General features: G+C 41.9%; 1 protein-coding gene across 2 annotated transcripts in view; it reads right to left on the reverse strand.

Moving 5' to 3' along the window:
* Positions 1–383: 383 nt before the first annotated feature.
* Positions 384–26,548, reverse strand: part of SMYD3 (SET and MYND domain containing 3) — a 670,522-nt gene continuing 644,357 nt past the window's right edge. Inside the window, exons 12-13 of one of the 2 annotated variants that reach the window (XM_058533571.1) lie at positions 14,909–15,017; positions 384–731 (exon numbers count right to left, since the gene is read on the reverse strand). In XM_058533571.1, coding sequence (XP_058389554.1) covers positions 630–731; positions 14,909–15,017 — 211 coding nt within the window. In that variant the 3' untranslated portion in view covers positions 384–629. The remainder of the gene's footprint in view (positions 732–14,908; positions 15,018–26,548) is intronic. The other variant, XM_058533572.1, reaches the window with a different exon arrangement.

The following is a 26,548-nucleotide window of genomic DNA, read 5'->3' on the forward strand; positions in this document are numbered from 1 at the left end:
AGAATGAGAGAGTTACACAAAGAGCTGTGAGGCATGTGAAAAAACATTTTCTTTTTTAGCATTAAGACTTCCTATCCGTTTCTAATAACACCTAAAATGACTTCTTTCTAGGACTGAGGATAAAACTTCTTGTGTTTGAGATGTATTTGGAAGTGAATAACGGAGACACGTATCATTTGCCACAAATAGTAAAGACAACACCTGAAAATTTTGCTTCTTACCAAAATGGACTTGAACTATTTGTTTGGGAGCAAATGTGAAAACATTGATTTTTTATTTAGTTATCTCTACATAATCTAAGCAGAAAGTTACACCTATCCTGTCATGTTTTAACAGGATTTTCTTCTTTTATGTTGAGATCTTAAACATTAAAATTACCAATGAGTAAGCAAGGAAAACAATTGCCAGAGGGCATTTTCAACCAAATTTTTATGTTTATTATAATCGTGCTTCTCTAAAACTAATGATCCTTGTGGTTTGCAAACCATATGTCTGTCTTTATTTACCTACATAAACACAGAACAGCATTTCCAATAGGGGAGGTTCACACCGCAAACAGTACAGAGTGTGTGACCTCAGTAAGGCATTCAACAAAGGTGTGAGCCATCTTTCCCTATGACGGGGTTCCCTTAGGATGCTCTGATGTTGGCGTCGCATTCTTCTAAGAGTAGAATCAAATCTTCAATCAGGCTGTGCTCTCTGCCGTGTGTCACTCTCATAATATCAAAAGCCTAAAGGGGAAAGAAAGACAGATTAGATACCAAAGTGGGCGGGGCCGTGCCTGCTCCTCCTCTTCTCCTGTGATATTAGGGACCCGGAGAACCCCGCAGGTCTACAGTGTGAGCAGCACTGTGGTTCTCCAAGCCAGAGTGCGAACGGACAAGGTCATTTTTTAACGTAGTGTGTGGAAAGCAGACTCACTAATCAAGTCATGCTGGGGCCTGGTATCCAAAAATGATCTTCAGAGACTGTTAGTGCATAGGTTTGGCAGGCAGTTACAGAGGTTTAAGACGAGTTACCAAAATGATTAGATAATATTAAAGATGTACTACCATGCTGCTACCACCTTAAAGTAAATTTTCACTTTTGCATGCTGCATTCAATTCTCATCTTTATACACTGTGATTATGATGTACAAATAATTTTTTATACTCTTTTCATGTCATATGACACAACGTCAGCATTGTGACAGTTCCTTTCTTTACTCGCCATGTTCAGCCCATCAATTCCATGTCTGAAATATTTCTGAAGTCCGGTGGGCTTGTGACCACTTCAATACTAGAGTATAATGGAAGTAATGCTGTTGACTTCCAAGGCTAGGTCAAAAAGGCCACGCAGCCTTCGCCTTGGTCACTAGTATGCTTGCTCCTGGAACCATGAGCTTCCATGCTGTGAGGAAGCACAAACCACATGGGGAGGCCAAGTGTAGGTGCTCTGGTGACAGTCCTGGCTGAGCCTATCTTTCAGGTCATCCTAGCCTAGATGCCGACATGCGCATAAAAAGCCTCCAGATGATTCCAGCCACCAGTCAGAAGGCAGCCAGCTGCCAGTCTTCCCAGCTGAAACCCCAGATATGGTGGCAAAGAGGCAAGCCACTCCAGTTATGATCTGTTAGAATTCCTGACCCAAATAATCTGGGAGCATAATAAAATAGTGGTTGTTTTACTCTGCTAAGTTTTGGGATGGTTTGTCCTAGAGCAATAAATAACCAGAATACCCTCAAAAATATTTTTGCAACAATAAATTAGAAATAAACAGTCTCACCCTGCACTGCCCAAATGGGAAGCTAGTGGGAAGGGAGGGGCACTAGACCCACTGTATTTAATTGGAATGTACCTTCAGGAGATGTGTAAAGACATCACTCTGGTGGTTGTTAAGCACCTAGAAAAGTACCTCGTATGCACTACCGAGACCCTGAGCCTTGGCTGCACAGTAGTATCAACCGGGGAGCTTCAAAAGAGACACCAATGTCCAGACCCCACACGTGATCAACTGAAACCTGCTCTCTCGGGGGCGAGGCCTGGGCTCAGGAGATTCTAACGTGCCCTCAGGGTTGAGAACAATTGATATAGTAAGCTCTCAACAAATAATAGCAACTATTTATTCTTCAATGTTAATTTATAGCCAGCATAATTACCATTTTAAGGGTTGCACACAATTAATTCCGTCATGTTCACAGACCATCATTCACTAAGCTACTCTTGGAAATTTAGATCACTTTTAATTTTTTATTATGATATGATGTAGATCTTAAAGCATATGACTTTTTTTGCCTTTGCTGATAAATTCCTAGAGGTGGGATTCCTGGGGGTGAACATCTTTAAAACCATGGAGACTTTAGAGCTGGGAAACAACTTGGTGGTCACGTAGTCAGACCCCTTCATCCCACAGAGCAGGAAAGCTGAGCCCAGAGAAGCAAAGTGTTCAGGTCTAGGAGTGCTTTCGGCCTGCGGTTTTGGCTTCTTTTTTTGCCTCTTTACAAATGTTCCCTTTAGGCTGGAATAAAGGGAAACAGGCAGAGAGAGGCGGTCTGGATTTAGCTGCTGAGAGAGAGAGAGAGAGAGAGAGAGAGAGAAAAGAGAAAGGGAAAGAAAGGCCCACAGCCTCAGGCCCTGGTCTCCCAGTTTGGAAGAGCTCTGCTCAGGAGCCTGGCTGTCACCCTGTATTGACAGGCAAGCCCATCACCAGGTGACATCCCGGCTGGAAAACCCAGAAAGTGCTGCGACGAGCTTCTGGGCAGTGGGGATTTGGTTCTAATTAACTTGAGTGGGTCTGCCCTGTGGGTGTACAGTATCTGCAAGCAAATCCTGGGGAGTGGGGTAGAGGAGTTGGGAGCAGGCCCCACCTCGCATGCAGCCAAGCTCTGTGAGATCCCTCAGGGCAGAAGATCAAAAACAAATGTTTGCTGCCATTCGGGGAACAAATGCCTCATGTTTTATTCTCTCTGCCCCCCACCCTCCACCCCTGCCCCAGGTCCTCCATTGTTCTGGGCATCTTAAGGTCTGAGGCAGAGACCTGCATGAGGGCACAAGTGTAAAGAGAGGGCATTTCTCGGATCAGAGAGATGCTTCAAGTCCTTCACGAGAAATTCTTACTTGAAAGCTGTCTTAGATGTTCTCTTTCCTTCTACTCAACAGAGGGCCAGATGTACTTGTGATCTGGCAAAGGAAGATGAAGGGGCCAGAAGCACAGCCTGAGAAGCTCTTTGCAGAAAGGGAAATAACCCTCCACTCTGCCCCACTGATGGGCAGTCTAGAGAAAGGCCAGACCCAACCTGCGAGGGCTCACCTCTCTCCCTGCCCCTCACGATGTCCTCTGCTGGGTGAGGGCCTGGCCTTGTTTCTCAGGAGAACCAGCTTCTTTTTGCCCCTCTTTCGTATTTCTCCAAGTTTCTCACCTGGAGAATGTTCTGTGATTCTCAGTGATTTGACTCAGAGGCTAAATGACAAAGTCATCTTCGTATCACTCTGACAAGGAAAGGTCGATCTGCATGTTTTCCAACATATTACAGGCTCCAATCTTTCTTCCTCTCTGTCTTTCACTTTCTCTGCAATTCCAGCTTTAAGAAGAAGGTCTGCTCCTCAAGAGCCAAAGTTAATTGTGGCTGATCCAGACTCTTCCTGTTCATTAAAGGGATAGAGCTGCTCGTCCCACAGCAGGGCAGGCGCCTGAGCATCAGCAGGTGGCTTCCGGCCTTGCAGCCATTATGGAATTGCTGAGCCACAGCCAGGAAGGGGAAGCTGCCCGGCCTTCCCAGGCCCCACTTCCACACCTCCCAGCCTGCTTCCTTATGGAAGGGCCATGAAGACCATGTGGTCCAACGTCCTCATGTTACGGCCTGAGAGGTGGGCCTACGGTGAGCATCTTGCTCTCAGGACTCAACCCAGCATTCATTCTCCTACCACACTGTGCAGCCTCCACCTGCAAACAGTCTGCAGTGACCAAGGGGACGGATCAGAGGGTCTCCTAGACCTAGACGTGGCTTCTGAGACACCTGAGAGGTCACAGGTCTTCCTAGTCAAATGCTGTTGGTGGTGTTCTGTGTTCTCTTATTTGGTGGCGAATGCAGTACTAGAAGCAAAGGAGAGGCAGGGGGCAACCCCTGGGTGTGTGTATTTAGGATTTGAGGCACTAAAATGAGAGGATCTTAGCCACAGGGGTGGCTAGAAGCAGGGAGGCAGTGCATATAGCTGGGGACAGAGGACCAATTTGAAGAGACGGAAAAAAAAATCCACATCATTTGTCTGGAAGGTAAAACTAAATATAGATGTGATTAATAAGTAAACATGTAATTTCCTTTAGGCGACGGGCGAGGTAGAAGAGAAAAGGAGAGCGACAAAAGTAGAAAGAAGTGGAATTCAGTAACGTGCAAACAGTGTCGGCGACTATCTTCTGTGTGTACGTGAGTGACGTGTTACGTTGGGAACGTCAGGAGGCTAAAACTCACACCTGGTGATGGAGGACAGCTGGTCTGCATCCTGGACGTCACCTGGGCCTGCAGGTGAATCGGGCAACAGTTCTCAGTACGTAAGAAGAGAGCCCTGTGTGGCCGCGGGCACAGGCTGGCTCTCCACGGTGTCCACAGCCCTTCAGCCCAGTGGGAAGTTGAGGAGGGCTTTTTTCCCCAAAAAATAGATTTACAATAAATCTCTGACAAACCAGAGCAACTGTTTCCCATAGCTCTATGTCTCCCTTCCCTCAGCCCGTTCTAACTGCCACACACGCGCACATCAGAAAGGGCAATTTTGGTTTAATTTCTTGCAGCAGTATATAAAACAGATTAAGGAAATATAAAATCAGAGCCGGCTTGTGCTGGGCAAAGCTTATCTCTTTCCATCAAATTTTATTTTTTTAATGGTAGCATTTAAAAAGAGCCTGCGCATAATCTTTCACAGAGGACTCATTTGAAGGCTCCAAGAGGGCTGCTGCGTCTGTGTACTGACTCTAAATGTCACAGGAGAAATGGCAGCACAGATCGTCTGCTACATGACAGGCATGGTTCACTCAGGAATAAAGATAGGGTCCCCAGAACTGATTTCAATCTCATCACATCTTTTTTTTTGTTAAGTAATTTTAGAATTGTGGTCATATATTAAAGAAAATGAATTAAATCAAATTATGATTTAAAGTTGCAAACAATACGGCTTTCTTATTAATTTTTAATACAAATATATTAAGCTTATCAAGGATCTCACATACTCTCTACTGTGAGCCTGAGGGAATCCAACAAATGACTTCCCCAAGCATGATTTAAATATGGATATGAAATCAGAGGGAAAAGAATTGTATGCATGGAAAGAACTCTGGAATCAGATCACAGAGGGAAAAATGCAAGCAAGTTTTCTTATTCTACTCATCTCAGGGGGAAAGTAGAGTTGGTGGTGGGGGCGGGGACTGGGGCATCCAAAGGGGGAAATGTAAGAAGCAAGACTTACACATTCAGCAGCTCCAGAGCCCCAGAAGCCTGTAAATGGCTCAGAAGCCATTGTAAAATGGGCAGCAGAAAATTCCAAAGCCTTTGATGAGATGCCTGAGCTCAGCAACGCCCCTGCTGACTCTGCTCTGCTCTACACCTTGAATAACTCAGAGTGTAGGATTCGCTGAGAGAACCTGTCCTCCTGGGAGGCAAAATTTCCTTACAGGAAACATCTATCCATTCATTCACTAAATATTGTCTAAGCAGTTATAATGAGTAAGGCTTGGCCCTTGCCCTGGGAAGAGCTCTGGCACAGCCAGGAGACAGAATTATAACAGGACAGTATGTGATAAAGGGAGATGTAAGGTGCTGGGGTATGCAGAGGAGGGAGGGACCAGCTCAGCCCAGGGGGACCTAAGGAGGGCTTACAGATGTGGTGAGCTCAGGGCTGTGCCATCCAGTGGTAGTAGATATTCCAGAAAAAGAGTTGCTGCTGTGTTGCTATGTTTAACTAATCAATCAACCCAATGAATGTTTATTGAGCACCTGAGGGACCTTAAGAAGTCCTGTCTACTCCTGGAGCCCCAGTTTCCTCACTTGAATAACGAGGAGATTGGACTAGATACATTCTAGGGGCAAACCAAGTCCCAGACACAGAGCTACGAGGTGTGGATTTGGTTCCATTTCCAAATATTGTGTGATTGAGTTCTAATTCAACTCCACTGTGGTCAGAGAATTTACTTTGGATGACTTGAATCCTTTCACATTTACTGAGACTTGTTTTATGGCTCAGAATATGCTCTGTCTTGGTGTGTGTTCTGTGGGTGCTTGAAAAGAATGTGTATTTGCTGCTTTTGGGTGGAGTGTTTTATGAATGCCAATTAGATCCTGTTGGTGGATGGTGTTGTTAAATTCTTCTGTATCCTTGCTGATCTTCTGTCTAGCTGTTCTGTCAGTTGTTGACAGAGGCGTGCAGATGTCCCCAGCTATACTTGTATCCAGTACAAGTCTATTGTCTATTTCTCCTCTCAGTTCTATCAATTTTTGTTTCCCACATTTTGCAACTGGGTTGTTTGGTGCATATACATTTAGGATTGCTATGTATTCTTGGTAAATTGACCTTTTTTTCCATTATATAATGTCCCTCTCTAATATAATTTTCTTTGCTGGGAAGTCTACTTTACCTGACATTAATATAGTCACTCCAGCTTTCTTTTGATTAATCATGTTTTCATGATATATCTTTTTCCATCCTTTTACTTTCAACCTGCCTATATCATCATATTTAAAGTGAATTTCTTATAGACAGCATAGAGTTGGGCATTAAAAAAAAATCCATTCTACTAATGTCTGCCATTTAATTGGTGTATTTAGATAATTTACATTTTTTGCATAAACTATTTACATAATTAATGTAGTTATTAATATATTAGGATTTAGTTTGCCATTTTATTTTTTATTTTCTGTTTATTCTGGGGTTTTTGTTTCTATTTTCTTTTTCGTGCATTTCCTGTGAGTTACTTACATGTTTTTTTTAGAATTCCACTCCATAGTGCTTTTGAGTGTATCCTTTTGTATAGCTTCTTCAGTGGTTGCTCTGGATCTTACATTATGTATACATAACTTATCTCACTCTACTGGTGTAGTCATTTCATCAGTTCAAGAAAACTTACCTCCTTTTATGTCTTTCACCCTCCCCTATTTGGAATATAATTGTCCTAAATATTTCCACTATAAACATTTAGAACCACATCAGCGTTATAATTTTTGCTTAAACTATCAAATATAATCTAGAAAACTCAAGAGAAGAAGGAAAGGCTGTTTTTCTTACCTGTATTTTTGTTTACCAAGTTCTTTCTTCATTCCTGATATTCCAAGATTCCTTCTTTTATCATTTCCTTCCTGTTTAGAGAATTCCTTTAGCCATCCTTTTAGAATAGGTCTGTTGATGACAAGTTCTCTTAGTTTTCCTTCATCTGAGAATGTCTTGATTTCCCCTTTATTCTTGAATGATATTTTTGCTGAATATAGATTTTTGGGTTAACAATTCTTTTCTTTCAGTCCTTGAAAAATGTTGCACCACTTTCGTCTGGCCTCCATGGTTTCCGATGAGAAAACCACTGTAATTCAAATTGTTCTTCTTTGGATTTTTCCTGTTTGGGATTCAGTTAGCTTCTTGAATCCGCAGGTATTTATATTTTTGCCAAGTCTGGGGAGTTTCCCACCATTATTTATTTTCTTAAAAAACGTTTTATTGTGGTAATATATATATACACTCATCCGTCCATGGACATTTGTTTCCACCTTTTGACTATTGTGAATAATGCTGCTAAGAACTTTGGTGTACAAATATCTGTCAAGTCTCTGCTTTCAATGCTTTTATATATATACTCAGAAGTGGAATTGCTGGATCAAACGGTAATTCTATGTTTCATTTTTTTGAGGAACTGCCATACTATTTTTTCCACAGTATCTGCACCATTTTACATTCCTATCAGCAATGCACAAGGGTTCTGATTTCTCCACATCCCCACCAACATTTGTTTTCTGGTTTTTAGATAATAACCATTCTAATGGGTAAGAAGTGTATCTATTGTAGTTTTGATTTGTATTTCCCCAATGATTAGTGATGTTAAGCATCTTTTTATGTACTTTTTGGCCATTTGTAAGTCTTCTTTGGAGAAATGTCTATTCAAGTCCTTTGCCCATTTTAGAATTGGGGTTTTTTGTTGCTGTTGAGTTTTAGTTCTCTATATATCCTAGATATTAATCTTTTACCAGATATGTGATTTACAAATATTTTTCCATTCTGTGGGTTGCCTTTTTACTCTGTTCATAGTATCTTTCGATGCATAAAAGTTTTTAATTTTGATGAAGTCCAATTTGTCTATTTTTTCTTTTGTTGCCTGCATCTTTGGTGTCATATCCAAAAATCACTGCCAAATCCAATGTCATGAAGTTTTTCCTTTATGTTTTAAGAGTTTTATAGTTTTAGCTCTTATATTTAGGACTTTAATCCATGAGTTACTTTTTTTATACAGTGTTAGGTAAGGGTCCAACTTCATTCTCTTGCATGTGGATATCCAGTTTTCCCAACACTATTTGTTGAAGAGACTGTCCTTTTCCATTGACTGGTCTTGGTACCCTTGTCAAAAATCATTTGACCATATATGTGAGAATTTACTTCTGGGCTCTCTATTCGATTCCATTGGTCTATACGGATGTCTTTATGCCAGTATCACACTGTTTTGATTACTGTAGCTTTGTAGTGAATTTTGAAATCAGAAGTGTGCGCCCTCCAACTTTTTTCTGCTTTTTCAAGATTGTTATGGCTAGTGGGGTCCCTTCAGGTTTCATATGAATTTAAGGATGGATTTTTTTCTATTTTTGAAAAAAACATCCTTGGGACTTTGATAGAGACTGCACTGAATGTGTAGATTGCCTTGGGGAGTACTGACATCTTAACAACATTAAGTTTTCCAGTCATGAACATGGGATGTTTTTCTGTTTTGTCTTTAATTTTTTTCAGCAACGTTTCATAGTTGTTGGTGTATAAGTCTTTCACCTCTTTGGTTAAGTTACTTTCTAAGTATTTTATTCTGTTAGATGCTATAGTAAATGGAACTGTTTTCTTAATTTCCTTTTTGGATTATTCACTGACAGTATATAGAAACACAACTGACTTTTGTATGTTAATTTTATATTCTGCTACTTTGCTGAATTTACTAGTTTTTACAGTTCTTTTGTGGAATATTTTGGGTTTTCCACATATAACATCATGTCATCTGTGAACAGAGATAATTTTACATCTTCCTTTCCAATTTGGATGCCTCCATCATCATTTCTTCAAGTACTTTGTCTGTCCCACACTCTTTCTTTTCTCCCTCTGGGACTCCAATGTTAGATCTTTTGTTATTGGTCCCAGAGGTCCCTGAGGCTCTGTTCAGTTTTACCTTTTTTCAGTCATATTTCTCTCTGTTTTTCAGATTGGGTAGCTTCTGTTGCTCTGTCTTTAAGTTCACTAATTCAGTTCTCCATCCACTCCATCTTGTCGCTAAGCTGAAGTCTCTCTACTTCCGTAACTGAATTTATCAGCTCTATTTGCTTCTTCTTTATCTCTTTTATTTCTTTGCTGAGACTTTCTATCTTTCCATTTTTTGAGGGTGTTTGTAAATGCTCGTTGAAACATTTTTATGATGTCTGCTTTAAAATCTTTGTCATAACATTCTAACATCTCTGTTATCTTGGAGTTGGCATCTATTGATTGTCTTTTTTTCTTTAAGAGTGAGATTTTCCTGGTTCTTGGTATGACAAATGATTTTCAATAGAAACCTGGGCATTTTGAGTATTCTGTTGAGATTCTGAATTTTATTTAAGCCTTCTGTTTTAGCTGGCTTTCTCTGACATTGCTCCAGCAGGAGAAGGGGGGATGAGACTTTGTTACTGCCAGGCAGAGGTATAAGCCCAGGTTCCTCACTTGGCTCCTTGTTACTACTGGGCTTTCACTTTCTGGTAGGTAAATTTCTGCTTGTTTCCTTTAATATGACTTAATCACTATGCTTTCATTTTACTGACCATTCTCTTACTTATCTTCTCCTTTTTTGGTTCAGAAACATACTTTTAAAACTAATATTTTCTATTTAGGGGTCCTTCATAAATTTTTATCACAGCCAGGGACTTCCAACAATTCTGAAGGCATTACTGAGAATTATGCGCATCGTCTCCGCATGCCCTCTTGTCCTCCCCCACTCTGCTCACACGTTAAAAGTGTGATGTTACACATTTAGAGGAGAGTTTTTTAACCTAGAGGCTGTGGGCACTCTGAGAGTCCACGGAGGGGCTCCGGGGGGGTCCCTGAAACCCCCCTCCTCACCAAATCTACAAAATGTTGCGTGTATCTACATTTTTCTCTGGTGAGTCAGTGGTTCTCATCAGATTCCTAAACAATAACACGACCAAAGAGGGTAAGAATCACTGTAGCAGATTAAGAAATGGCAACAATAGAATTGCATGCTCTAAATCAGCCATTTGGGGGGCTGGAAATCAGCACGTAGGCTGGAGTAGATAGAGACCAGCGTGGCTGTGCTTTGAGCTTTCCCTGGATGTGCTGGAGTAGCTAATAGCTGTGCAGGAATGAGAGGAGCAATGGCCAGGACTTGTGGCCTGTGCTTCCTGCTCAGGTCCAGGAAAAGATAAAAAGATCCTCAAAATGTAAAATGCTTCAACAAAATGAACGAGAAGGGAAAAAATATTACAGTGTAATATAAGAAATTTACATCTGAATAAAAAATGGTTATTGAGGGCGAAGTCTGGCTTTCCCCAACCTGACTTCAGCTAACAAAGCACTATTCACAAAGCAGCTAGTCTGGCCCAGGATGAGGGAGCAGCAGCATGCAGAGCTCACAGAAAAGAAACAGGCTCACTGATAAGACAGCCCAGATGAGGATGGCTGCTTGTGAGGTCCAAGAAGTCAAACTAGTGGCTAACAAAATTCTTCCAAGAAATAAATGGAAAGAAATGAAAGTCGATTAGAGACAGGAGAAAGCAGGAAGGAAGCACTGTGAAGGGACCCCAGGGCTGTCCTGTGTCAGCAATCACAAGAATTTCAGCTGAGCCCAGTGGAGATGGAAGCCCAAACCAAATCAGAGCTGGGCTAAGCGGATTCCTTTCCTGGGGGAGGCTGGGGCCTAATTGAATCTGTAACAAATTTCTGTTTCTGAAGCTTTTCTGATTTCTGTTCCAAACTCTGCCTGTGGAACCCTTATTCAAGCTATTTCATCCCATTATTTCCAAAGTTTCTAAGACCAGAAAGAATATGTAGGGGTGCCAGTCTATAAAGAACATCAGTTTTAAAAGGCACAGAATATATCTTTCCTTTCTCCTCTCTGGGTTACCTGAGCCCTGAGAAAGCTCAGGAAGGGCAGCCTTCTGCAGAATGAAACTGACCCACTTCTAGACTCGCCGGTCCTAGGAGACTGCAAAGAGATGGACGTGTTCAGGCTGTCCCTTTGCTAGGAAATGGTCAGCAAAGGTCGTGAGCAGATCTGGTCTAACTGTATAGCCATATAGAGCTAAAAGAACAGGGTCAGGATGGTGAGCCTTTAAAGTCCTCTGCTCATTAAAAAATCTATTCATTCAAGAACGTATTTGATAGAACTTGCTGTGTTTGGGCATGTGTGTCTATGGTAGGTGGCACCAGGAGACACAAAAGGTATGTAAGTCAGGGTCCCTTGCAGAATTCCCACTCACCTTGGGAAAACAGAACACAGCCATGTGAACTACTGGAGAGCAGTTAAATAACATAATTATTCAGGGGAAACACCGGGTAGTGGGGGAGTGATCAGCACGAGGGTTCCACTAACAATAAAAATCCAAAATGCTTGAAACTTGGCAAAACACTACCTCATTTACTTCTCAAAACAACTCTATGGAATAGGTATGACTCTCATTTTAAAAATAAGAAAATTATATTCAGAGGGATTAAGAGACTCACTTCAAGTCATAACACTAGTAAATTGTGGGATTGGGACCTGAACCTAGCCGACTCTAAATCCGAGTGCTCTTTCTACTACACAACACTGCCGGAGGTGCACATTTGTGTTTTGGTATAATCAGAACCCGGCAAAAGACTGAGTGACTTCAGCCAAACAGGAAGCCGGGGGTAAGGCCGTGACTTAACCCCAGGCCTCATGGCAGACTTTCTGATGCCGCTTCAAGATCTTCTATTTCACAGCTATCAGGGTCCATATTTGGGCTTATCTTTTGTACTAGGAGCAGAAGATACTAATACGATTTCCAAGGGAAGATACTGGAGGAGATGAGGTAACGTCACAAGAAGGACATGAGGAAGACAGGCTGGAACTGGGCACAAGGAGTGTACCAGGGCAGTAAGAGCGTCATGAGAGGCGCTGGTGACAGCCAGCACCATCCGCCCAGCCCATTCACCCCATGAATCCGCATCTAGATGTCTCTCTGGGTTCGTTCAGGCTTGTCTTTGTAGCTGAGGGTTTTAGATGTCTCCTCCAAGAGTTCTGCGTGCAATGGCAACAACAAAGCCTCAGCTGAAGAACAGAAGAGATCCAGGGCTCCCTTGCTTTCTCTCCCGCATTCTCCTCTGAGTTGGCACCAGGAAATCAGCAGACCTGAGGGATTTCTTCACACTGAGTCTCACTAGAGAATCTCATCTATTGACCTGGGCCAGTCCAGAGGAAAAGGACAGAGCCTTGGATTCCAGCCTGGATTTAATGACTTGTTCACATGTCTGTCTCCTCCACTAAATTGTAAGGACAACACTAGGTCTTACAATTTAATAGAAGCATTTAATCAACATGTGTTGAATTAAACTGAACAAACTAGACCTGGCCCTGCCTCAGTGTAACTTTAGACAAGCTCTTGAACGTCTCCCAGCCTTAATGCCTTCAATTTTCACAGGGGAGTGCAAACGCCTGGGTTACTGGCCTCACATGGCTGTCATCTGTCATGAGGACCTGATAAGATCACATATGTATGAGCAGTATTAATACTTCCCAGTCCCATATAAGCATAAAGGATTAAGCTGATCACTTATAAAACACCTACTTGCAGGTGACAATGGGTTGGGTACATCAGATACTTGGGAAATCTCCTCCACATCATCTTTCTGTCAAAACTTTCACACAGTAGACCCTCAATACGTACTTTCTGCCCCACTGGTTTGAGTGGCTGACAACTGGGAGCCAGACCAGAAAAGGAACGTTTTCCGAGACTGCAAGAGATCACTAGGCGTTCTTCCGTCAGTCTGGGTAAAGATGTCAGACAAGGTAAAAAGAACAGGAAGAGTGTGTGCCTTCAGGAATCCTAGTGTTCTGCCTGTTGACCATGGGCTTATTTCAATTACAGATCAGGAAAAGGCAACACAACTAGCATTCAACAAACACTAGCTTCAGGGAATCTCATTTTTAAGAAGCACTCAGGCCTTTGTTTTTTTTTTTTTTGTGAGGAAGACCGGCCCTGAGCTAATATCCGCCAATCCTCCTCTTTTTGCTGGGGAAGACTGGCCCTGGGCTAACATCCATGCCCATCTTCCTCCACTTTATATGGGAGGCCACCACAGCATGGTTTGACAAGCGGTGCTTGTCAGTGCGCGCCCGGGATCCGAACCGACGAACCCCGGGCCGCCACAGCAGAGCGCGCAGGCTTAACCGCTTGCACCACCGGGCCAGCCCCTCAGGCATTTGTTTTTTCTCATCTAAATGTGGTAGCTGCCCATGTTATGGGGCCAGCCAGCCCCTGAACACTCCCTGAGAGATCCTGATATAGGGCACAGATCTCTCCACTGTAGCTCTTCTGCAGACAAGGCATGGTGGTCCAGAGGACCCTGTTAAAGCGTCACATGCTCCCCATGACACTCCACATACCAGGTCTCCACACAACCCGCTAACGGCTGGACTAGGTGAGCTCCCCTTTGGGAAGCCAAGGTTTGGGTGAGAGGGAGCCCTGCTGGTGTGGAAAGGCCAGGACAGCAGAGGGCCCTGGGCCCCTGGGGCAGAGGAGACTCATGGAGAGGGTGAAAATAAACGTTACTCTTTAACAAGGTATTCAAACAGGGACCCTGTTGTTCCATTTAGTTTCTCTAATGTAGTTTCTCTAACTACAAGGCTAGTTATGTATTGACCTTCTTCCCGCCCTCCTCCTTCCCCCAACAGTGAACACTTCCTAAATTCCAGGTACCTTGCACAGCGCTGAGCTGGTTACAAAGATAACCACCAAGACCTCACAGTCTCCTCGGGGGAGGGGAGGGGTCAGGTATTCCTACTGCTACATGATAAGTGCTCCACTGGCAGAGTGAGCAGACTTGTAGGAGGACCAGGAGAAAACAACATTCGAGCTGGGCCCTAAAGGATTAGTCGAGTTCGGCCAGGCCCAGGGGGTGGGGTGAGGATTTAAGGCAGAGGAAATAGCTTTGTAAAGACCTAAGTGTGAGCAGTTCAGGGTGTCTTGAGCAACGGTGAGTGGCTCAGCGTACACTGGCTGTGTGGAGAGGGAGGGAAGGCTGGAGGGTGCAGAGGCTGCAAAGGTGGACTGCAGACAGAAGGTCAAGGGGCTGTCCTGACAGGCAGGGGAGATGGACTATGTTCTGTGGGCAGTGGGTAGGGGGCATGGAGAAGGGGGACCTGTTCACTGTGGGGCAGGGCACAGGTGCAGCGGTGGTCTGAGGCCAGTCTGCACCAGTTCGTGAGAGTTGATTGTTAAATTGTCGTGATTTTTGTGAGCTGGTTGATTTACATTGATAGTTTCAAACCAGCTATGGTGGGTGTGTTTATACCACGGAAATCGGCAAACATTGCAAATCAGTTTTTTTTTTCAGAGCTGGTTGTTAAATATTTATGGGCACGTGTGTGCGTGCACACGTGTGTGTGTGTGCAGAGTTGCTAAAAATCCCAAGGAGGAGGCCTAGCAACAGCCAGAACAAAGTATTCCCGGCAGAACTCCAGGCCATCTTGGCATACTCACCAGTCTCAGATTCTTCATCGCCTGGGGAAACATGCCTTGATGTAACTGCAGTTTGCCAACCTTCATTACCTGCACGCCTCTCACGGGGTGGCTTCCGGGGAAAAAGATCCTGGAAGAAACCAGACGGCAAACAATGTCAGTAGCTCTCACCTTTGCAGTCAGCATTTCATCAGGAGACTATGGCAGTGGGAGCAAACGCTGGCTGGCTGTGAATGTTAATGAGCTACTGGGAGGAAATTAGCTTTGCAATCTGGGAGAATGCAATACTGAGGGGGATAAGCGCATTATGGGTCTCCTGCTCCCCCCAGAATGCCTTTTGCACTAGGAAGAAAAACAGACAGGACTGGAATGCCTCTCTAATAATCACTAGAGAAGAGAAGCAAGTGTGGACCTCTGCATTTCTGTTTGGGAGGGGTTGGGGACAGCAGGTGCTAATCTTGTCCTCCAACCTCGCCCATGAAGCTCCAGCACCTAGGACAGCCTTGGAACAGAAGATGGCCCCTCAATACACACTTGTTAAGGAAATGAATGAAAGCTCTGATGGCTCCCCATCCAGATACTACCACACCCTCCTTTTAGCTGCAAAGCCCTTTGAATCTCAGCTGTAAGGTTCATCACAGGCCCCCTTTCTTACAGGTCTTAATGTGTTTACTTTATCATCTCACTGGATTATAGAGGTTTTTACTCAGACACTCTGTCTGTGTTTGCCATGATGTCCTGCATGTAGGAGGAGCGCGATACACACTTGACCTCTTTCACACATAACAAAATAGAATAGGTGTTGTCGTGGACCAAAGAATGAAAACTTAGGGCTATGATTCAACCCGAGGTTACTTTAATCTGATTCAACAAGAATTTATTATGTTGGATTCAACAAAATGTGTACAACTTGGCCTCTTCTGCCCCCCACATCCTCCATTCTTAGAGTCTGCTGAGCTCCTGCTGTATATGCAGGAGTATTCCTGGGGCTGAGGGAAATACTACACTCTGTGTGTGTGTGTGTGTGTGTGTGTGTGTGTGTGTGTGTGTGCGTGCGTGCGTGTGTGTATGGTATATATATGAGCTTTTTCCTCAAGGCCCAATATTCCCATTAGACACAAGACAAACATCCATGCAATAGTTAAAAATATTACAGGACAGAGCGTGATTCAGTGCCCAGGTGAGGCCTGCCTTAGGAAATGGTAATGTTCAGTTCAAGTCTGCTGAACTGAACTGAGAAAATGATACAGGAGTTATGAAGAGAGAGCAGAGAATGGCAGTTGGACCAGGGAAGGTTTCCCGGAGGAGGGAAATAGGACTTAAACTGGCTCCCAAGCATTTGGGAAGGCTTGGCTGACTGGGGAGAAGGGAAGTGCGTCTAGACTATTAACACAAGCAAGGGCACGCTGCTCCAAACACTGCTGGTCCGAGGCCACAGGTGCCACCCGTAGATGTCAGTAAGGTAATCCTAAGAGTCACGACTTACATAGGGCTTGCCATGCGCCAAGCACTGTTCTAACTGCTTCTCATTTATGAACTCATGGAACCCACATTTAAGCTCTACTGTGTAACAGAGATGAGGCAGAGTTACCAGGAGAGATATGAATGTTCTCTGACCAGTGTGCACGTATCTGCAAACCATTCCCTCTCCCCGAACCTCAGCTCTTCCCCACATGAAATGTGATATAGAGATTTTTTTTATTCATGCTCTTAAAAAAGTGAAAAGCAGTACGTGAGAGGGAGGTATTTAAATCAATAGAAGGTTGGCCGTGCTTCTTTTAAAGAAATGAAAAGGGAGAGGAGGAGAGAAAAACAAAGGAGACACCTGGGTCCTGGATTTTTCTCCATCTCCTGAGTATGCCAAGAGATCAATCACTTCACCTCTCACCCCTTACAAAATGAACATCATTATCTACTTGTGTGGAAAAGATTTTAAGATCCCCAGACAAAAGGCTTAAGTACAGGACACCATTATCAGAAGGTAATTGCCCTGGACACTCTCCTTAAAAAGCACACCTGGATTTGGGATTTTATTTTATTGCTATGAATGTGGCATAATTAAACTTAAAGGCCAAAAAGTAATTTTATACTAATAATCATTCCACTCAGTGGATGTCTGTCATGTCAGTTAGCAGAAGGAAAGAAAATCTTTGGTTCTATGATGGCAGAGAAAGTGGTGCGTGATTACGCCATGACAGGTACCTGCTCTTGTTGCTTAAAGACATTCAAAAACAAAGTGGAGTTTAATAAGGAGAGGATGAGGAGGAGGCGTCTGTGAGGGGGGACTTCACATAAATATTTGCGAAGCGGTCTCATAGCTTTGGCAGGGGTGCTGATCGTGTGCCTGGATTGTTTCCGGAGGCCTCCCAGCTGACATATGGAATAAGAATCATGATTACTTGCTGCAATAGCACCCCAAGGAAAATTGGTGAAGTTCACTCGTGCTGGGAGTTCTCCACCGAGGGCACAGGCTTTCATCAACTGGGCTGCCGTATGACAGTGACGAGGACAGAGGAGAGCCTGCAAGTAGCCTTCAAACACAGGACTGTCAAAAATCCAGCCAGGCTGAGAGCCTGAGCCAGAGACAGAATCAGGGGTGCCTGAGGAATCAGGAGTTTGAGTGAGAAGGTGAGGGGAAGGCGTACCTAGGAGATGACGGGTTCTGTGCCCAGTGCTGTACGGGCTGCAGAGAAGTCCGAGGTGAGTCCCTGCCCCTGGTTAGCATATAGTCTAGTTGCAGAAATGAGGCAAATTAAATCATGACACAGAGAGGAGTGTAAGAGCTGCCGGACCATAGCACAGACAATGGGTGTTCCAGAAGCAGCAGAGACTGCAGTGATCAGGGGAGTTTCTTGCAGCGGCAGAGCTGAGCTGGTTCAGACTGGAAGAGGTGATGGGCTCCTGGACAAGCACGTGGGGCATGGGAAGGGACAGGTAGCTCTGGCGATGGTACGGGAGGCTGACTCCACAGCGCCAGTGAGCGCACTGGTCTGGCTAGCAGAGGAGAGCGGGAGACAAGGTGGGCTTGAGGCCAGGCTGTGCAGAGGCACAAATGCAAAGCTAGGAAGTTTGGACTTCCGCTTGCAGGCAGCCGGGCACTGCCGAAGGGGGCTGAGAGTATTTCATCAGAACAGGAAACAAAAGAAAGTTAGAAAAGAGACCTAGGGGAGAGAGACTTGAGGCAGGATGGTGGTAATAACAGAAAAGAAGGATCTAAGACAAAAAAGTGCTATACAGCTGATTCAACAGGACTTGGAGACCTGCTGGGGTACAGCAGAGTCAGGTCTGACTCCAAGATTCAGAAACAGAAATGCTGCCACAAAAAGCACAAGCAAACTAGGTAATAACAAAATCATTCAACTAGGCTTTCTACTTGTTTGGGTGTTATCAATTTTCTTTTCATAGCTACGATGCTAGCAATCACAGGCTCCAGAATGCCGGGCCTAGAATGGAAAAATTGCCTTTGGTGTTTCTGCGGTGAATAAGTGCAGAGGAAGGCATGTGTGTAAACAGCAGGGAAAAGCAGCAGCACACATACCAGCTTGAACTCAGACCATAAGCACCAAGATCTTGCTGCCATATTTTACAAGGAGACTGAGAGTCGGGGAACTGGAATGTCTCAAGTTAAAGGGACGTAGAGAAGAAAATACCTGATGGCAGGACCTCTGCTGTTGGTCTTGCCGAGGTTTTCCTACAGGATGCAACTACCAATCACACTGCTTCATTACAGGTGGCCGTTCTGACACCTACAGGGCTGGCAAAACCATTTAATGTTCAGGACGATTTTTTTAGCACTGATGTAAAATACATCACTGAATTTAAAAGGAGAGCTCAATTTGCCTATATAAACTGTATTTCAGAGCAACCTAATAGCTCCAGTGTATGAATGTTAGCTGGTAAATGTGCAATGGTGATGGAACTTAAAAATTCATCATTTTGCAACTCCAGAAGAAATAACTGATCCAGAAAAAAGTATCAACAGACGAAACCAGTAGAACAAAGAATGATGCAGCATTTTACAATGGATGGATTAGATTGTTACCATCTGAACCCGCTGATCAATCCTAGCATCACTAAAGTACGACAGGCAGACATTACGTGCTATCTGATAGGATGCAAGAAGAATTATTTTGCACTACCTATAAGCGTTCTTGCCAAAAAAAAAGAGAGGAAGGAAACTGAATTGAATCAAACCAATAAAGTTAAATTCCATTTCACTGAAAAAACAAGCGATAGAGAAACAAATAAAAGCAACTAGCTAAATCCTAGATAAGGGAAATTCTAAGGGACTTTGACCCAGGATCTTCAACAGGTCAACGGCAGGAAAAGAAAAAGATGGCAAAGCAGGAGAACACTTGAGATTAAAAGAGACTTAAGAGATACAACCAAATGTAATGTGTAGACCTTGTGCATCTCAATTCAAACAAAACAACTATAAAAAGACATTTCTGAGACAATCTAGGAAATCTAAACATGAAACAGTATTGAGGGTATTTAAGAAAATGTCTACATTTTTCAGAGATACAAACTGAAGTATGCATGGATAAAATGACGTAACGTCTGAGATTTGATTTAAATTTCTTCAGCAGAATTTCTTCCAGCTAATGGTGGTTTAGCTTGTTTCAGATCAAATTCCTTGCTAAGAAGAAGAAAAGTTAGATAAAATATTTTTTAAAATCCGTTTGAAGGTCTCGAAGAGCCACTGAAGCAGAGGAAAGTCAAATTCACAGAAAGAACAGAAGCTCAAGGAGGTGAGCCTTACATTTGATGCTACTCCTCCCTCTGCTGATTTGAAAGTAAAGGCAGATAGGCTCAACAGCGGAGCAGAAGTTTTGGCAGTCTCACAGATCTGAAGACACAGAAATTGGAGTTCAGCACTCAACAAGGACGAGAAGGAGCCATAGTAAACATCTCTGGCTTTCATTTGTGACCTCCAAAGGGCTATAATCTACGAATAGTGGTAAGCCAGAAATAGACCAGCCCTCACAAAGACTGAAGCAGTTCAAACCCTGATTGGATTAAGGTGATTTGCTTCCTCCCTGACTGCCAGAAGCAAAAGTAAATTCTCTCCGAAGGAAGAAAATATCATCCAGCACCTCAAATTATTTCTCCAATGTTTCTGTACAATGTCCTGCACTCAGTAAAATTATAACCAGGCTTATAAAAAGACAAGGACTGTGTGAAAAATACAGACAATGAAATAAGACCTACAGGGGCTCAAATATTGAGGTTCTCATACATAGACTTTAAAACAACTGTAGTAAGTATGTTTGAGAATTCAAATAATAGAAAAGAATTTTAGCAGAAAATTAGAAATTATATTAAAAAATAACCAGTGAAAATTCTAGAACTGAAAAATAGAAAGCTGAAATTAAGAACTCAATAATTTAACATCAGATTTATCACAGCCAAGGAAAGAATTCATGAATTGAAAGGCAGGTCAAAGAATATATCAATTGCAAAACACGGAGAGACAATGAAATGGAAAACAGAGGGACACAAGTCTCACGTATGTTAACTAGAATCTCAAAGGAGAGAAGGGAGAGAACAGGGCAGAAGCAATATACGAAGCCATAATGGCTGAGAATTTTCAAAAGCAATTAAAGACAGCAAGTAACAGATTCAGAAATGCTAAGAACTGTAAAAAGAATGAAATAATTCAACAAAGGGGAGAAGGGAGGAGGGAAAGGTGAGAGAGAAAATAAGTGTTGCAAAATCTTGATAATTATTGAATCTGGATATATGAAGGTTCATTACATTATTCTATTTTTGTATATGCTTGAATTTTTTCATAATTAAAAACGCAAGACATTGGGTTTTACTTTTTCACCTTCAGAAATTATGAACTCTGGTAGATAACTGCTTCAAGTTTCAGAGGATTTTGGAATTTTACTGAATTCTAAGCCTTATACAGAAATAAAATGAGACACACAAGTGGCATACAATGGCCTTCCACACTGTTTCAAGATGCCAAACAGACATTGACTTGATAGCTAGAATGACAGCAGAGGTAGCAGCAGCTCACACTGAACATTAAGAGCTTCACTTTAGGTCTTAAATCAAGTGTAGAAACTCAGTGCCATACCTCATGGGTAACTAGGACAAGGAAGCATGAAAAGGCAGATAGAGTCATCTGACGTTCCTTAGGGTCTGTCTAAGTTAAACCAGCTGTTGTATGGAAGTTATTTATGCCTTTATGGTAGGGTAGCTTTATTTGTAATATGATACATTTTTGTTGTTGATAGCTAAAAAAAATAAATAAATAAGATCCTAACCTTGGGAAACAAAACCAAAGAAAGAAAAGACAGACCATACTGTCTAAGAAACCACTTCAGAACAAGGAGAACTATTTCTTACCATGAGCTTAATTAATTCCTAAGTTAGTCTGGAGAGATGCTGTTTCCCAAGGGGGGTGATGAATCTTTATTTCTCCATCACCTCTACTGCTTGCTCTGTTGGTGACAGGAAGATTAGAGCCATAAATTCTTACTTGTTTCTGAAAGGGGAAGATCCTGGGTTCTAGTCTAGATTGAACCCTCATTGCCTGCTTCATCCACGATATGTGCTATTGGCCCCACATCACTGAGAAAGCTGGATATGCCACACACCCCCATCTCCTGCCAGAGTATGAGAAAATAAAATTCACAGTTCCTCGTACAATTCCACCACGTTACAACAGAATTTTACAACGTTACAATGAGATGTCGTCTCATTGCGATGAGATTTTTCTTGGGTTTATTTTATCCCATAAAATGAGTAAGCAGGATCCTTTTCCTTACACAAAGAATACATTTCCACTTCTCTTAGTTTCCACCAAATAGGTTCTTCACTCAAAAGGCAGGGCTTTCTTACTCACAGAAGTTCTAACAATTTATAGTAATTTGTACATGATCCATCGCCAGAAAGAATCTCTAAATCTGATCACAACAACAAAAGAGCTTTTTGTCTATTTTAAATGTTCATGTAATTCAGGCTCAGGAGCAGAGGTTTTACAGTAGATAAATTAGAATGAAGGAGTTAGGAGATCTGGATTCAAGATCTGGTTCTTCCAAGTAGTCAGTTGAGTGACCACTTCACATCACAATTAACCCGATGGTAAGAAAAGAGATGGGAGAACATCTGGAAATGTACACAACTACAAATAAACACAAACTAGTATTATGAAGTTTCCCGGACTAGTGAATGTATGGTAATTAGTTGCAATGCACTGTTACATCCATATTGATTGAGATAAACAATGGGAAAAACAAATGACCTCATTTTCTTGCAAAGTTGGAAAAAAAATAGCCTAATAGCATCAAAATAGTTATTTTCCAACAGCCAAAAGACCCACTTGGATGACCTGTATGTTTGCCTGTTTCTTTCTAAATGCAAACTGAATACGTAGCAACACAAATACAAGCCTGGTGGGACTGGAGTGGTTGAGAAGATACTGGATGAGTGGCCAGCAGCTGCCTCATTAAGGAAAGGCTTATGTTGCAGATAGGGTTAAGTGTCCAATTTTGAACCTAAAAGTTGGGTTTTTGTTTGTTTGTTTGTTTGTTTTGCTGAGGCAGATTCGCCCTGGGCTAAAATCTGTCACCAATCTTCCTCTTTTTGCTTGAGGAAGATTCGCCCCGAGCTAACATCTGTTGCCAGTCTTCCTCTATTTTGTATGTGGGTTGCTGCCACAGCATGGTTCCTGACGAGTGGTGTAGGTCCACATCAGGAAACCAAAGCTGGGCTACGAAAGTGGAATCTGTCGAAGCACTAGGCCACTGGGCCAGCCCCTAAAAGTTTGGGTTTTTATTTTTCTTTTTGAAAAACCAACCAAGAAGACATTGCCCATATCATATCTGTAACTTTCAAATTAAGTGTGTTTAATTCTTTTCATCTAATGCTGGACTTGTGCACAAGTTTCCTCACCCCCTTGCCAGACCTGCTCATGTGCTTCTTGGCCCACTGACAGTCTGGCTGGCAGCTGGGAGACCTCACGGGCCTGTCCAGCCAGTTGGCCCTGTACTATCACAGTGATAAGAACTGGTCAGAACCTTCTGGGCAGGTGGGATGGTACTCCACTGTATGCCAATGGTTTCCTTTTGAATACTCACAATGGTGACAGCGCTGTGCTTTGTCTGGCTTTTGACTGTCTCATATCTTGCAGCATTCTTTTTCGGGGTGTGAAATATTTACTAATATTTTGAAATATTTCAAAAAGGCCAGCCAGCATGACTGAATTATACTATAACTGTAATTTAGTTATTAAGTCCTTGAGAAAAAAAAATGGCAAGGAGATTTTCACTACAAAAGCTGTACTTGCCCTGTGTAGAGTCTATTTATTCACTTACAGGGGCAATAAAAGACACCTCTGAAGTTCTGGATATATCCTCTAAAGCCCTTAAATATCTGAATACACAGATGGTCATATCATTCTGAGACATTTCCCCAAAAGAAACCTGTGAGTAGAAATGTTAAAATTTATTTTCAGAAAGTGCCTTATTTTGTTTGAGCCTGTTAGTTCAGATTTACGAAAATTAGTTTGCATGAGGTTTCTGGCAATACGGCAGGCTTGGTAGCCATACTCATTCTCTCACTGAAGATAACGTAAAATGCTAGCTAAAATATTTTAAAAAGTAGTAAAATGTTGGCAAGATTGTAAGAAATTGTCAAGCCAAAATCTAAGTGTGGAGGGGCCCCTGAGAAATAAGCAGAACGGCGAAACTATGGCACACTGGCATGCCGCAGCCTCTGGCTCCATCTGCTTTCTGGACCTGGGGGGCAGAAGAGCAAGCCCAGCGTCTACCCGACATTGCGGGTCTAATCGGGAATCCTCCCCTCTCGCCAATTACAGGAGACAGATTACATTCAAAAGAGTCACAGTAAGTCTAACAGCGGAAGCTAGAAGCCAGCAGAACAATATCTTCCATGTGCCTAGGAAAAATAATTCCTAGTCCAGTATTCTATAGCCTCAAAAATATCTTTCAAGAATCAGGATGGATAGCTGAAGGGTACCGGGTGACTTTTTGAGGAGATGAAATGTTCTAAAATTGACTGTGGTGATAGTTGCACATATATTTGAATATACCAAAAACCACTGAATTGTACACTTTAAATGGGTAAATTGCATGGTATGTGAATTATATCTCAATATATATTTATATTTGCTGTTTATATATTCGCTGTTTAAAAAAATGAGACATTAGCACCCCCTCAAAAATAAAATACTTAGGTATAAATCAAACTCTGATGAACGAAATCAAAGAAGAACTAAATAAATGGAGAAATATTCCACATTCATTGACAGGAAGACTCAATGCTGTCAGGATGTCAGTTCTTCCCAACTTGATCTGTAGATTCAATGCAATCCCAATCAAAAGCCCAGCAAGTAATTTTGTAGATGTCAACAAACTTATTCTAAAATTTATGTGGAGAGGCAAACAACCCAGAGTAGCCAACACAATACCGAAGGAGAATCAAGTTGGAGGACTGACACTACCCAACTTCAAGACTTATTACAAAGCTACAGTAATCAAAACAGTGTGGTACTGGTGAAAGAACAGACCAACAGATCAATGGAACAGAACAGAGAGCTCTGAAAGACCCACATAAATATAGTCAACTGATCTTTGACAAAGGAGCAAGGGCAACACAATGTAGCAAAGACGGTTTTTTCAACAAATGGCGCTGGAACAACTGGACATCCACACGCAAAAAAATGAATCCAGACACAGATCTTACACCTTTCACAAAAATGAATTCAAAATGGACCACAGACCTAAATGTAAAATGCAAACTATAAAACTTCTAGAAGACAATGTAGCAAAAAACCTAGATGATCTTGGGTACGGTGATGTCTTTTTAGATACAGGACCAAAGACATACTTCATGAAAGAAAGAAATCATAAGCTGGACTTCATTAAAATTAAAAACTTCTACTCTGCAAAAGACAATGCCAGGAAAATGAGAAGATAAGTTACAGACTGGGAGAAAATATTTGCAACAGTCACATCCTAAATATACAAAGAACTCTTAAAACTCAACAATAATTTAAAAATTACCTGATTTAAAAAATGGGCCAAAGACCTGAATAGACTCCTTACCAAAGAAGATATATGGATGGCAAATAAGCACATGGAAAGATGCTTCACATTATGTCATTAGGGAAATGCTATTAAAACAATAAGGACATACTACTACTACACATCTATTAGAAGGGCCAAAATCCAGAACACTGACAACACCAAATGCCGACGAGGAAGCAGAACAACAGGAATTCTCATTCATTACTGGTGGGAATGCAAAATGGTACAGCCACTTTGGAAGACGGTTTGGACATTTCTTACAAAACTAAACATACTAAACAAATTAAAACACAGGATCTAGGAATCGTGCTCATTGGTATTTACCAAAAGGATCTGAAAACTTATGCAAAACCTACACACGGATATTTATAGCAGCTTTACTCAGAATTGCCAAAACTTGGAAGCAACCAAGATGTCCTTCAGTAGGTGAATTGATAAATAAACTGTGGTACACCCAGACAATGGAATATTACCCACTGCTAAAAAGAAATGACCTATCAAGCCATGAAAAGACACAGAGGAACCTTAAATGCATATTTCTAAGTGAAAGAAGTCAATCTGGAAAGGCTATATTCCAACTATATAACATTCTGGAAAAGGCAAAACTATGGAGACAATTAAAAAGATCAGCGGTTGGTTGCCAGGGGCTAGGGAGTAGGGAAGGGATGAATAGGTGGAGCACAGAGAATTTTTAGGGCAGTGAAAATACTCTATATAATATCATAATGATGGATACATGTCATTATACTTTTTTCCAAACTCATAAAATGTACAACACCAAGAATGAACCCTAATGTAAACTATAGACTTTGGGTGACTATGATATATCAATGTAGGTTCATCAGTTGTAACAAATGTGCCACTCTGGTGGGGAATCTTGATAATGGGGGAGGCTATGTACGTATGGGGTAGGGAGTATATGAAAAATCTCCGTACCTTCCACACAATTTTGCTATGAACCTATAACAAAAATGAAGTCAATAAAAAAAAAGAATGAGGATGAAATAAAGACATTTTTGGACAAAGAAAAACCAAGAATTTGTCACTAGGAGATCTTAACAAAAGGAATTTCTAAAGGAAATACTGGTAGAGGGAAAGTGAGCCAAGATGGAAGGTCTAAGGTGCAAGAAGGAATGAAAAACAGAGAGAATGCTTAATATGGACAAATCTATGTAATACTGACAAATAGAAAAATTTGGGAGGGGGGTTAAAAATATGGTAAAAATAAAACTATATAGTAATCATAACATATATGTCAGTAGGGAAGAAAACAAGATTCAAGTAGTCTAAAGTCCTTCTATATCAAGGAAGAACATAAGGTGGTTACATACATATTTACCTTATAATTCTTTAAACTCCCATGTATGATTTATATACCCTTTAGAATGTATGATACATTTAATAATAAAATAGTCTTAAAAAACTGATTTAATGTTCAGTTTTAATTTCTAGGTACAAAGCCAGTGTGTAAGGAACAATTAGGTTAATACATAATTTAGGGATTTAATGATCTCAAAAGATTGAGTGTTAAATCAAGAAGGAAACACTGTGGTCTTAAAAATGTACATACCTTTCCCTTGTTTGGAAGCAAAAAATGAGA

The sequence above is a fragment of the Diceros bicornis genome, chromosome 38 (genome assembly GCF_020826845.1).
Source record: "Diceros bicornis minor isolate mBicDic1 chromosome 38, mDicBic1.mat.cur, whole genome shotgun sequence".
Taxonomy (NCBI): domain Eukaryota; kingdom Metazoa; phylum Chordata; class Mammalia; order Perissodactyla; family Rhinocerotidae; genus Diceros; species Diceros bicornis.